This window comes from Octodon degus, unplaced genomic scaffold (assembly GCF_000260255.1).
Source record: "Octodon degus isolate 3935 unplaced genomic scaffold, OctDeg1.0 scaffold00042, whole genome shotgun sequence".
Taxonomy (NCBI): domain Eukaryota; kingdom Metazoa; phylum Chordata; class Mammalia; order Rodentia; family Octodontidae; genus Octodon; species Octodon degus.
In genome coordinates this window covers 1,423,821-1,437,200 of record NW_004524618.1, presented here as the reverse complement: position 1 = coordinate 1,437,200, position 13,380 = coordinate 1,423,821, and the positions used below count along the sequence as shown (strand labels likewise).

The following is a 13,380-nucleotide window of genomic DNA, read 5'->3' as shown; positions in this document are numbered from 1 at the left end:
GCTGGGGGATTGAACCACGGTCCCTGTGCTTTGCTTAGCTTGTTCTAGGTAGGTGCTTTAGACCACTGAGCCATCTCACCAGCCCCTCGGTCCCTGTACTTTGCTAAGCTTGTTTTAAGTAGGTGCTTTAGACCACTGAGCCATCTCACCAACCCCACATTTGCTTTCTTGATGTCCTGTTTAAATGAATTTTCCTGTAAAAATGTATTGTGTACTCCATGTTAGCTTATGGTTTTCTTTATGTAATCTGTGTGTGTGTGTGTGTGTGTGTGTGTGTGTGTGTGTGTGTGTGTGTTGGGAAGCGCGGTACCAGGGATTAAACTCAGGACCCTGTGCTTGCCAGGTAGGCGCTTATTCTACTGAGCTATCTCCCTGGCCCAATCAGTATATATTTAAAAGTTTCCTTCTTGAGGATAATTTTTAGGTTTAGTAAATAGTTTTAGTTGTATATTTGGGCTATCATTTATGACGTATTTTCTTTCCCATGCTCTTTTTCTCTCTTCTAAAATTCTCTTCCCCACTCAAAGGCATTCTCTTCTGTTGTTTTAAGCACTGCTTTTCGCCTCCTTCCATGAGCTCAGTGGCTGCAATAGAAAGCTGGCTTGGTGTGTCCTGTCTTCCTTGAAGTGGCACAGACAGTGTAGCCTGCAGTTGCCTAAGCTGTGGGTGTGCTGCTATTACACACCTGACAGTTTTCATAATGGGATTATACAAAGTTCACTTTTATTGTAGCTATTATTACATTGTATTCGTTGTATGGCAAACATTTTTTTTTACAATATGGGGATTGAAATTGAACCAAGGATGCTGTATACTGAACTACATCACCAGCTCGTTTTATTTTGAGAAAGGTCTTGAATTACCCAAGTTGACCTCTGTGATCTTTCTGATTAAGTCTATCAAGTAACTTAGATTATTGCACTCAGCATACAAGGTTTTTGTTTTAAAATAGTGCCAGATACTGAGCCTAGGGCCTTGCACAGGCTAATGCTAATCAAGGGCTCTTGGGGGTTTTTTGTTTTTGTTTGTATTTATTTACTGCATATAGGTTCTCACCACATAGTTCAGGCTCGTAGTGATCCTCCTTTCTCAGCCTCTTTCTCAGCCTGTAATCCGGATTACAAGCACGCACTATCACGCCAGTTTTGGGGCTGGCATGGCATGCTTGGGTTCTGGGGCCAGCACAGCATGCAATACCAGAGATTGAATGTGGGTCCTTGCACTTTGCAGGCAGATGCTTAGACTGCTGAGCTATCTCCCCAGCCTGCTCTCTCGCTTTTGAGACAGGATCTCACTATGTAGCCCAGACTGCCTTCAAACTTGTGGCTCTTTCTGCCTCAGCCTCCCAAGTGCTGGGATCACAGGCTACAGAGTGTTTAAAATTTGTGTTGAAATATATGGTCGGTTGGTCAGTCTTGTTTTTATTTCCATTCTTGTGTATTTGGTACAGGGTCTCACTGCATAGCTTGGACTTGTGGTGATCCTCCTGTTTTCAGCCTCCCTAGTGCTGGGTGCCCCACCATGCCGGGACTCTGGTAACCAGCTCAGCGCACCCTGGGGGCATGCGGGACTGGGGATGGAATCCTGGTCCCTGTGCTTGCCAGAGGAGGTGCTTAGTCTGCTGAGCTATCTCACTGGTCCCTCTCTTTAATACTCCTCTTTATATTGAGTTGTATCACAGCCCTTTATTTATTTTATGTTGAAACTGGATCTTACTGAGTTGTCCACATTAGGATTAAACTTGTGATCCTACAGCTTTGGCCTCCCAAGGGGGTGGAATTAACAACTGGCTAACCTTAACCATTTAGTGTATACAATAGTGTTAAGTATGTTGGTTGTTTAAGTAGTACATTAAATTTTTAAGAATTATTTTTGATTTTTTTGAGACAGGGTCTCACTGTGTAATTCAGATGGCCTTGAACTCATCGTGCAGCTCAGGCTGACCTTGAACTCTTCACAGTTCTGCTTCTGCCTCCTGAGTGCTAAGATTACAGATATGTGTCACCACACCTGGCCAAAATAGTATATAATTTCAAATAAATTCTAGATCACTACGAGTCTGAGCTGTGTAGTGAGACCCTGTACCAGATAAATAAAATAAATAAATACATTTTAGATTTACAGAAAACTTAGTTAATACAGAGTTCTTCCAAACCCCTTTTCTATTTTGCACATCAAGTCTGAGAAACCATCCTTGGTACATTAGTATTAATTACAGATTTTACTGTTTCTTCCTCTGGTGTCCTTTATTCTGAGATCCAATCCAGTTTACCACAATACATGCATGCTTTTTTTGTTATGTTTGCTGGGGATTGAACCCAGCGTCTGGTACATGGTAGCCAGGTGCTATACCACTGAACATATTCCCTCAACCTCCCCCAGGTAAACGTACTAAAAATAAAATCCCTTCAGCTAGAAAGAATTATATGCTAGTAAATTGTTCCATAAGTAATGATTGGAAGACTTAGTAAATCTTGCTTTCCCATTCCTGTTACTGAATTCCTGAGCATAGATATATACTCTTTTTTGTTTTTTGTGGTTTTTTTGCGGAACCAGGGATTGAACTCAGGGCCTTGCGCTTGCCAGGGAAGTGCTTATTTCACTGAGCCATCTCCCCAGCCCTGATACATACTCTTAATAATGGATAATTGTCAAAATTTGAAAGATTCTTTTTTTTTTTTTTTCCAGAAAATAATGTTGAGTTTCCATGAAGAACAGGAAGTGTTGCCAGAAACTTTTCTTGCCAATTTCCCTTCTCTGATAAAGATGGATATTCACAAAAAAGTAACTGACCCAAGTGTGGCTAAAAGTATGATGGCTTGCCTCCTGTCTTCGTTGAAGGCTAATGGTGAGTGTATATCTAGATTTGGCATTGTTTGGGTAAGGAAAGGGTAAGGACTGTATTTTGGCTATAAAAAAAAAAAGAAGAAAATTGTGATTTAAATGTCACTGTAGGGGCTGGGGAAATGGCTCAGTAGAATAAGCACTTGCCTGGCAAGTACAAGGGCCTGAGTTCAATCCCCGGTTCCGCCAAAAATAAATAAATAAATAAAAATAAATGTCACTGTGTGTGTGTGTGTTGTTCAGCCTGGCCTCGACCTTTTGTGTGATCTTCCTCTCAGCCTTCCAAGTAACTGACTTACAGCCATGTGTCATGCCACTACGCTCAGTTTCTCTTTCTGAATTACCAGTGATGTAAGAAGCCCTTGTGTATTAACCTTGAAAAGTGCCTGGGCAGGTGTGGCGTGGTGCGCACCTGTCAGCCCAGCTTCTAGGGAGGCAGAGTGAAGAGCAATGCCAGTTAGAGGCCAGCCTGGGCGACTGCACTTGAGGGGGCGGGCCGGTGGTCAAGGATGTGTAGTTTTCAGTGCTTCCTGGCTTTAGTCACCCAGACTTCAAAAATAGAAGAATACTGCTCAGGAAGAAACTTTACTCAGGAACGTGATGTGTAACAGCTTGTTACTTAAACTCAGTCTTCAAAAATGCTTTGTTTTGTTCGGAGGAACTGGGGATTGAACTCAGGCCCTTGTGCTTGTGGTCTGAAAACTTTTTTTGAAGGGGGCCAGGTAGTAAATGTTTTATTCTTTAAGGTCTACATATGGTCTTCATTACATATTTTCTTTTTAAAAAATTTATTTGCATTTATTTTATGCTTAATTTACTCCTGTGCCATAAGTTTTTGTTTCTTCTGGGATATCCTTTTCTTCTGTGTAACTTCCTCCTCTGGTTTAGGAACAGTTTGTTCCTTTCCAGTAAGGATCATCTCAGTGTGGCAGGGGAGCTCACTAGGGCTAATCCGGCCATGAGCTCTGTAAGTACGGCGGCACATCTTGGGTGTTTTGCTCACCTGGGTATGTTCAGTAACCAGAGCATCTACATCTAACCCCTTAAGCTCACCATTACTCTGCATTTTTAAGCATGTGCAGCAAAAATTCAGCACTTTTTTTGGGCCCCTGACCCTGTGTCCAGCCCCAGTTTGGCCTGGGCACACCTACCAACTCCACCATTGTAACGCTGGAATGGTACACATTGCTTCTTTAAAGTGACATCCTTCAGACTCTTGGTGGCCTTTTGGATATGCACACCCTTGATGACTGGGCAGTTTCATGCATGTTCTTAAAGTGAACACGAAGATTTGAGCTTCTTTTTTTTTTTTTTTTTTTTTTTTTTAAAGTTTTCATCTTTAATGAAATGAATTTGGAAATAATGTACATTTCCATGACACCAACACTACAGTTTTCAGAGTCACAGTAAAATACACAGAATTATATCCGTAATTACTATGAGTGCCAACATTTCAAGCAGTAATTTCTGTTACATGGCAAACAAGATCAAGAAAGCAACCATCAAACAAAAGAGACCCATAGCTTCAGACAAGGCAAATCCCAGGATAGCATATGAGAACAGCTGCTGCTTCAGCGAAGGGTTTCTGGCATAACCAATGATAAGGCTGCCAAAGACTGTTCCAATACCAGCCCCAGAACCAGCCACGCCTACTGTTGCAGCACCTGCACCAATAAATTTGGCAGCAGTATCAATGTCTCTGCTGATTGCACTGGTCTGAAACTCCCTTCGGATTAGCTGACACACACCATTCTGGGCCCCATTAAATACTGTAGAGCCCTCTCCAGTCCTAGCCTCTGGTCGAGGTAACACTGCTGCAGAAATTGGTCTGTATGCTACTCTGGATCCAGCTCGGATCAGAGCGGGGGTGTAGGCGAGCTTGGCGCAGGCGAACATTTTAGTCTTCCGAGGGGCGCGGCAGGAGGATGTAGGTGACAGGCGACGTGGGCTCCTCTCCTGCTTCCTCTCTTTCCGCGAGGCGGCGGCGGCGGCGGCGGCGGCAGAGGTCGAAGGAGTGGAGCTCAGATTTGAGCTTCTTGATTTGCATGATTTTGTGGGGTTTTCTGGCTCAAGAGAGTAGTGAACCATTTTCACAGGTCTCCTAAGGCCGCTCACAGAAAGAGGAAGAGCGATGGTTTCTCCATATTTTCTTTTTAAATAAATCCCTTAAAGATGCAAAAAGAAAATTTTTTTTTTAACCCTCAGGCCTTACAAAACTTAACTAGTTTACGAAGCCTTACAGTTGTTGATCCATAAAAAATGCCTCTCATTCTGCCAGGGAGATAGCTCAGCAGCATAAGGGCCTGCAGTTTGATTCTGAGTTTGATCCCTGGTACCAGAAAGAAGAAAATGCCCCTCATTTATTCTTGTGTCTTTTCATCATTTACATTGCTTTTCCTTTATCCTTTGATGGAATAATTTAACTTTAAGAAGGGTTTTTGTTTTTGTTTTTTCTTTTTTCATTTTTCCTTTTTTTGGATTGCACTGAGCTATAGTGCCAGCGTTTTTTTTTTTTTTTTTTTGGAGATAGTCTCATGAAGTTACTAAGTTGCCCATTGCCCATCCTGGACTAAAACTCGCCACCATCCTATTTTGTGAAATTACAGCTGTGTGTCCTCATGCCCAGCTAGAAAGATAATTTGGAAAAACAGGTGAGTTAGATCTCACTTTGTAGTTTAGGTTGGCTTTGAAGTCACTATGTTGCCCCGACTGACCTTGAACTTGCTGTATCCTCCTGCCTCAGCTGCCTCCTGCTCAGCCTCCTCCTTGAGTGTTAGGATGACATGTCTGGCTAGAAAAAATAAGTCTGGGCCAGCAAGATAGCTCAGCAGGCCAAGCACTTGCTTAGGCCAGTACAGAAGCCAGGGTTCAATCCCTGGCACCACACACCATGCCAGCCCCACCTCGCGGGCTTGCTGAGGTGGTGATGGAGTACGGGCATGGTGGCATGCACCTGTAATCCCAGCACTAGGGAGGCTGAAAATAGGATCATTGTGAGTCCAAGCTGTGTAGTGAGACCCTGCATACACACACACAAATGTCTTAAAATTACAACAAATAAATGAGATTTGTCTTAGAATATATAGGCTTAGAATATATGTGCCCTGTAAGCCCCTAAAAGGCACTTTATTTTGAAAAATTGTATGCTGTACCTTGTTTTCTTTTTTTAAGATAACGTCTCATTACATAGTTCAGGCTGGCCTCCAATTTTATGGGGATCCTCCTACCTCAGTCTCCAAAGTTCTGGGACCTTTTCTTACACTTATATCCCAAAAGACTTGCTTTGGGGGGAAGAATTTAAATCATTTTTTAATATTATTAATAACTTTCAGAATTTGGTATAAATTTGATACAATTTATACATAATTCGTTTTGGTAATAGACATTTCCGTTTTGAATGTTTTTATTTCTAGGCTCCCGCGGGGCTTTCTGTGAAGTGAGACCAGATGATAAAAGAATTCTCGAGTTCTACAGCAAGTTAGGCTGTTTTGAAATTGCAAAAATGGAAGGATTTCCAAAGGATGTGGTTATACTTGGTCGGAGCCTGTGACATTTGATGTCACTGTGGACTGTCTTAATTCCACCTTGTTGGTAGTTGGGGGTCTTCAGACAGTTCAGCGTCCGGAGCAGCAATGAATTAACCATTGAATTGGAAACAAGACTGTGTAAAGTTCACCCATCATACATTGAGACCACTCTCTGGCTGGAAGAAGATAGTATTGTTGCAAGTCCTGTATAAAACAGATTTGGGCTGCTCTTTTGGGTTTTGTGTCTCATCTCGGGTACCAAGATCTCCTACGTGGGATTCTTTAGGGAGAAGGGTCTTGAATAAATGTAGTCAGCACTATTTTCTGCATCCAGTGTGGTTGGATTTCTCGCCTAAGAGAATCAGAATTACTTCTGTCATCTATGGCTTATTAAATGTCTCATTCTTTGGAGACATAGCAGAGGTGAGAGAAATACTTAGTGGGCTTCAGAGACTTGGCGGCTGAATGCTCCCAGTTTCCCAGTTGGGTGATGGTGTGGCATTAGTTGAAGCTGAGTAAGTGTTGGCAGTTTGGGGCAATGTTTTGCTTTTTGTAAAGCCATGGCCAGTTGTCTCCTGCAGCAACCATTGGCTTGGGCATGTTGTACGTGGTAGGGACAGTGCAGTTGTTCTTGGCAAAAGCCTAAAATAGATAAATTTGTAAATTCCTTTGTATATAAATTAGCTATTAACCTGATTATCTTTTGTTGACCATTTTTGTAATTTTTTTCTTTATGAAATGAGAAGGTGTGGTTCAGGATGGCACTTTGAATAATGTAAATTAGAAGTTGGATTTTCTTTCTTTCTCTTCTTGAGAAGCTTTATTCTTTATGTTTCCCATGTAGGGATAGGCCATGACCCTCTTGAGTACGAGAGCCTCATTTCATAGGACTCAATTTGTGGCAGCATGAAGTTGCTTCTGAAAAATAATCTCAGCAGATCAGTGTGTGCAGTGTTGGTTTGAACATCTGTCAAGTAGGGAGGGGAACTGGATGGTCTCATTTGCTCTTGTATCAGGTATCTTAATTTCTACACCTGTGATTACTGGTTTAACTAAATCAGTCTAATACTTGCATGATTTATCTTAATTTTTAAAAGAATGAGCATACTTTATGGCTACCCATTTCTTTTTTCTTGAATCACAGATTTGAAAGCTTCATGTATTTTAATTTAGATTTGGTGTTTTTCAAGGGTTCTGAGCATGAGGCTGGCAGATAATCTCTACAGGAATCAGTTTTTTCATCATGGCTGGCTGACTTCTCCATAGATTTGTATCAGTGTTTTGTTACTTTGCTTACCTACAGCTTTGCACATTGGTTCAGCTTGGCGCTCTGTGAACAAGGAGAAGGAAAATTGAACTGTCTTCCTTTGTGGAACTGCCCAGCTGTGGGTGTTCATACAGCCTTAAAGCACTGTACCTAGTTGACCTCCAACCAAGGCTTAGGAGAGTGTTGAACTGGTGAGGAGAAAGAGGTTACTGTTCTTAGGGTAGAAATCTACCTAATAGGATGTGCTGTGTTACAAAGCTGAGACCAAGTTCACAGTTTTCAGGGCTGAGATGAAGGGAAGACACCCACTAAATGATGTTTAAGACAGGTGAATGTTACTCACTTTCCGTATCCCAAGCACTAGTAGTCTACATCCTACAGCGTTATTTTATCTGGAGCATTTTGAGGTCAGTCTCATGGGATCAGGATTTTTAAACAAGTTCTTTTTGGTTTTATCTTGGCTTTTAATTACTTGGACTGGTCTTATCACATGGATTAAAATGTGGAACAGATGTCCAGCTCTATACTTAAAGCTTCATCACTCTAGGATTGTAAAATGCTATGCTATTTCCATGGTTATGAGTATTTATTAAGGTTGGGATGTTTCATTGTTTAGATCGCAGTTCAGTCCCTATAGAATACAAACTGTAAAACTATCTGAAGACCATGTAAGAGGCAAAATAAAACTTGAAGTGAATGTGTGTGCTGTTGTACTGTGTGTGCCTACTTCCTGTCTGTCCCCCGAGCAAGTTAGGCTGGGTCTTGAAGGCAGCCTTCCCCTGTTCCTGGGCCCAGTAAAGAAATTTCCTTTTTCCTCAAAGCAAGGCAAAAGCGAAGAAGAAAAATGGACTAGTTCTTATTTAAGCCTTCCTTTTCAAGTTACAACTTGAGTGGATGATAGGGCATTACCCTGAAAAGTTCAGTTATCTCATGGGATAGCAAATGCGGTTTGCCTGATTCTGTGGAAAGACTTAAGTGGTGTGAAATAGAACTTAAAAACACAAGCATGTTCTGATCTGAAACTAGAAGCTAAAAAAACAGATCTGCCAGGACTAGCGGTCCCGTTCTTCGTCTGACCTGACTAGCACCAGCATCCTGCCATCCGGCCAGGTGGATGGAGAGTGGAGGAGCACCATAGGAATCCTGCGGGGTCAGGGTCATACTGCAAGGAAGCAGGAAGACAGGGTTAAAATTCATGGAGTCCAAATTTTTTCCGTGGGCTCCACAAGCGAATCCTAGCATTCTTTTTGATAAGCAGCCCTGTGTGGTGGCCCAACCCAGACTTGGGAGGCTGAGGCAGAAAGTTCACGAATTCTGAGTCCCACTTCAGCATTTTAAGGGCAGGGGCTGGCGATGGACTCAGTATGTGTGGTTCAATATGAAGGCCCTGGGATCAATCCCTAGCATCAGAAGTCTGAACCCTGCCTTGGTGAAAGACTGCAGAAAGAAGAGGACACTTGTAGGTAAACGAACCCCTTTTAAGGAAAGCCTGTCCTAGATGTGCATACTATAGAGGAGGCGGTGAGCTGAAGAGGCTCTCACGTGTACCCAAGTCCCAGTCCGCTGTGGAGTTGCTTCTGTGGTCTACGGCGTCCCCAGCGTCGGCCCTTTAAGGGGCGTGGCCGGAAGCTGCCGGGCCCGCACGCTGGGGTGGGGTTAGAGGACGGCTTCGCAGCATGGCCGCCGCCGCGGCGTTCCTGAGCTCCGAGAGCCGGGTCCGGGTCGGGGGCGCCCGGGGCCTGCGGGTCCCGGCCCCGGTCACCATGGACAGCTTCTTTTTCGGTACTGGGGAGGGGTGCGGAAGGAGGGAGGGCCGCGGCGCTGGCGTGCGCAGGGCTCGGAGCCGCGGGCGTCCTGGCGCACGTGCGGGGCCTGCCCGCGCGCAGCCGGCCCGACGCGGTGGGACCGCGCCGCTTCCGCGCACGCGAGCCACCCCGGGCGGCTGCCCCTGTCTCCTCGCAGGCTGCGAGCTCTCCAGCCACACCCGCTCCTTCACCTTCCGAGCTGAGGAGGAGGACGACGCGGAGCACGTGCTGGCCCTGACCATGGTGAGCCGCGGCTCGGGCGGCCCGGGGCGCCGGCCGGACCCGCATTTCGGCGGCCGGCCGCGTGCTAGCCGCGTGTCCACTGTGGGCGTGAGCCCTGCGAGAGGGGAGACCTTGAGGCCGCGCTCCCGTGCTCTTTTCCCAGCTCTGCCTGACCGAAAGAGCCAAGGACGAGTGTAACGTGGTGGAAGTGGTGGCCCGGAACCACGCCCACCAGGAGATCGCGGTCCCCGTGGCCAACCTCCGGCTGTCGTGCCAGCCCATGCTCAGTTTGGATGACTTCCAGCTCCAGCCGCCTGTAACCTTCCGCCTGAAGTCGGGCTCCGGCCCGGTGCGGATCACCGGCCGGCACCAGATTGGTGAGAGGAGGGGCGGGCCGCCGGCCTTCCTCATCCCTGCCTCTCCTGCGCAGTGCCAGTGTCCCCCTCCACAGCGGGCGCCCTCCTCGCCGTCCCACCCGAGCCTCCCGCGCCCCGCTGCCTGCCGGTTTCTCCAGCCCAGGGGCCGTGGACTCCCTCGGCTCTCCCCACACGCACACCTCGCGCAGTACCTGAGCATCTTCCCAGCTGCGCTGTGCTCTCTGAGCAGGCGTCGCTCCCGGCGTAGCACGCAGGGCAGCAGTAAGTGGCATGGTGTAAAGAAGGCCTGGCTTTAACCACGCCTCTCTCCTGCACGCGTGTCCCACAGTTACTTTAAGCAATGATGTTTCTGAGGAAGAGGAGGAGGAAGAAGCAGCGGACTTGTGCCCCGTCCTCCCCGCTAAAAAAAGGGGGCCCAGGCCCTAGCCCTTTGTGGTGAGTGCCAGGATCAGAGCCCCGCGGGTCTGGGGTCTGGGCTGCGGGGAGAGCCTGGACGCACAGCCGTCTCCCTTTTTCAGGTCAGGAAGCTGCCTGCTACGTGTTCATGCCCGGCGTTCCTGGACACGTTTCAAGATTGTAAATGTTTCTTCTCCGCTGAAAAGGAGCGCTCTGGGGGGAGGGACTCGGCCCAATGCTGGCCCCCCACCGCCGGCTCCCCTTACCTGTACAATAGGAAGGACTTTGACCCTCCCTCGTCACTTGCCTGTGAATTGGAAGTTGAATTTGAAACTAATAACCACACATTTTTAACACTTTTTACAGTTTTAGGTAAAGTTTGAAATAAAGTGATAGGTTTTGTTTTGCAACTCATTTGTGTGCCTTTCTCCTGTGCTCGGGTGATGTTTCCCTAGGGACCACCAGGTGGCACTACGGCCGCATAAAGGGGTCCTGGATCTGGGGCCTGGTGAAGGACTAGGGAACCTGGCAGCCCCCAGGGCCCCAGGTGCCTTGTTGGAGGGGCTCTCGCTAGCCCTGCTCATTCCCAGCCCCTGCGGGGGGTGGGGGTCCGTCCAGGAGGTTATCAGCGTCCAAACAAGGAGTCTGGGCCTCTGTCAGCACTCAGGCTGATGGGCAGGGGGCAGATAAGTGGGCTTAAGCAGCCTGAGGAATGTGCATCCCCAGCCCAGAGAGGGCCCGGGAGAGGTGGCCCGGACCGCTCTTTGCTCCTCCTTTAGTCTTTCAGACTGGGCCCTTAGAAACCTGACTCCCAGGGCCAGATGGAGGGGATTGGCCAGATTGGGTGACAAGAAACCAAAATCCTGGTGGCCTGGCATATGGGGGCAGAAAAGAGCCCTTGGGAATCAGCCTCCTGGCCCACAGTGCCCACCCCCAGCCCACCACCCGGTGTGGGGTCTCTGTGCTGGAGTCGGGTCCTGAGATGTATTGGCTTCTGCTACAGCGAACAAGAGAAGAGGGGTGTGCTTGTGTGATCAAGAGCTCCTGGGACCTGCTCTGGGGTCAGCAGTTCAGCAGTTGTGTTGATAGGGGGTGTCAGTGGTCCACAAACAAACAAACAAACAAAACAGTACCTCCCCCGGCAGTCTGGGGCCAGACAGGCTGCGGATGGACAGAGAGCAGGGCTGGGCAAGTGAGTAGGCAGGGAGGAGGGGCCCCGATAAGGCCGAAGGGTAGCTTTGGTGTGGCTGAGGACTTGGAAGAGAGGGTCCCACAGTAAGGAAAAGCATTGTCCGCCCCCCGTGCCCGTGGTCCTCGAGTTGAGTACAAACGGAGATGTGCCCTCTGTGTGGCAGTGATCAGGGTCCTGCACTACCAGCCGGGCCTGGGCCGGGAACACTGCGTCGGGATCGGGAGGGACCACAGGGAGGGGCTAGCGCCCCCTAGTAGCCGACTTTGGAACCGACCGCTCACGGCGGGCCCGCGCCCCAGGCTGCGGGGCCGCAGAATCTAATCCAGCCAGGGCAGGGCACTCAGGTGAAAGGGGCCTGCGAGGCCCGACAGGGACCCGGCGGCTCTGCGTACGCGGACGGCGCGGGGGTAAATCACTTAGGCTCGCCGGCCAGCGTGCGCTGGGCGAGAAAGACGGGAGGGAGGAACTGGGCGACCCTACGCCCTCGCGCGCAGCAGCCAAGTCTCTGGCTCGCGCTTGGCTTGACCGGACGCGCGCAGCCACGTCCAGTCACCTGTCCACCGCTCGACAGCACCCGCGCGGCTCCGCCCCAGGCTCTCCCCATTGTGTTCCTCGCGGGGCACCCCGGGGGAGCGGGAGCGGAGAGCGCCCAATCCACATCGGCCCCTGCTCCCTAAATCTGCGGCCCGACGCGGCGGCCGCGAGCGCGGCTGGGCGCTGTCTGCGCTCGCTCCCCGCCCACGTTTCTGCACACGGAGCACAGCGGGGGGCGCCCTGAGCGCCGGGCGCCGCCGCGCGGACGCAGCCTCCGCAGCCTGCTAACTGGCCTGGGGCGGGGGGTGCGCCCGGCCGACCCGAGCGGCCGTCCGTGCCCACGAGAGTGCGTGTTGGCGTTCCCTGGGGAGGAAGGAGCGTGTGTGCGTGTGCGTGTGCGTGTGCGTGTGCGGCGTGGCGCGGCCGGCAGAGGTGGCCGGGCTGTCTCGCTCAGCGATCAGGTTGACAGGCGCTCCCTCCTCTGGCCCGGGAGCTCTGATTGCAGATTCGAGGAAACAAAATAGCAATTGTAATTACGGGGCTTTGATAAGATAAAGGAAGGAGGGAGCCGGCGGGAGGCGCGCGCTAGGGAGGGAGCGAGGGCGGCCTGCGCCCGGCGAAACATCTGCGTCTGTCAGTCACCGGCGCGCCGGGCCGAACCGGGTGCCTGCTGGCGGAGTGACCCATCTGTCCCGGATCCCCAGAGACACACTTATGTGGAAACGGAAGAATCTCGATGGTGGTTAGGGTCCGGCTCCTGGGAGCCTTTCACGTGTGAAGGAATTTGGTCCTGGGGAGCCCGTGGTGGAGCTGGGAGTAGGACCAAAACGCTGACCTCTGACCCTTGGGCCCCGGGATGCCCGTCTCCTCCCGGCGGGGGAAGGTGGCCAAAGATCCCTGAGGTTGAGCTCACGTCCTCAGGACTTGCCTGGGGCTAAACCCTGGGTAGAATTGGGATCTGAACCAGATTCTCTGCCCCTCATCCTCACTCCAGGTGGGGCAAGTACTCAGAGCATCGTGGATGTGACCCCAGGACAGGCATGCACTACACTGCTAGGTAGGCTAGCAGCAAAGACCCCAGCCTAGCAGACTTATTTTCGGAGTTTTGTTCATGGTGGGGAGAAGTCTGTCGGTCTGTCTCTGTCTCTGTCTCTGTCTCTCTCTCTCTGTCTCTCTCTCTCTGTCTCTCTCTCTCTCTCTCTCTCTCTCTCTCTCT

General features: G+C 49.3%; 3 protein-coding genes across 3 annotated transcripts in view; 2 read left to right on the top strand and 1 right to left on the bottom strand.

The window, feature by feature from the left end:
• The window catches only part of Mgea5 (meningioma expressed antigen 5 (hyaluronidase)), a 34,907-nt gene extending 26,568 nt beyond the window's left edge, over positions 1-8,339 (top strand). The window contains exons 15-16 of the mRNA XM_004631450.2: positions 2,689-2,848; positions 6,258-8,339. Coding sequence (XP_004631507.1) covers positions 2,689-2,848; positions 6,258-6,394 — 297 coding nt within the window. The 3' untranslated portion in view covers positions 6,395-8,339. The remainder of the gene's footprint in view (positions 1-2,688; positions 2,849-6,257) is intronic.
• On the bottom strand, positions 4,160-4,865 carry LOC101584528 (ATP synthase F(0) complex subunit C3, mitochondrial). The gene has a single exon (XM_023715642.1). It carries the CDS (start codon positions 4,738-4,740, stop codon positions 4,315-4,317), a length of 426 nt encoding a protein of 141 aa, XP_023571410.1. The 5' UTR covers positions 4,741-4,865; the 3' UTR covers positions 4,160-4,314.
• Positions 8,340-9,294: 955 nt separating the features above from the next.
• Npm3 (nucleophosmin/nucleoplasmin 3) lies at positions 9,295-10,841 on the top strand. Its single transcript, XM_004631568.2, has 5 exons — positions 9,295-9,420; positions 9,601-9,686; positions 9,829-10,042; positions 10,371-10,477; positions 10,561-10,841. Exons 1-4 carry the CDS (start codon positions 9,315-9,317, stop codon positions 10,466-10,468), a joined length of 504 nt encoding a protein of 167 aa, XP_004631625.1. The 5' UTR covers positions 9,295-9,314; the 3' UTR covers positions 10,469-10,477; positions 10,561-10,841.
• Positions 10,842-13,380: the final 2,539 nt, after the last annotated feature.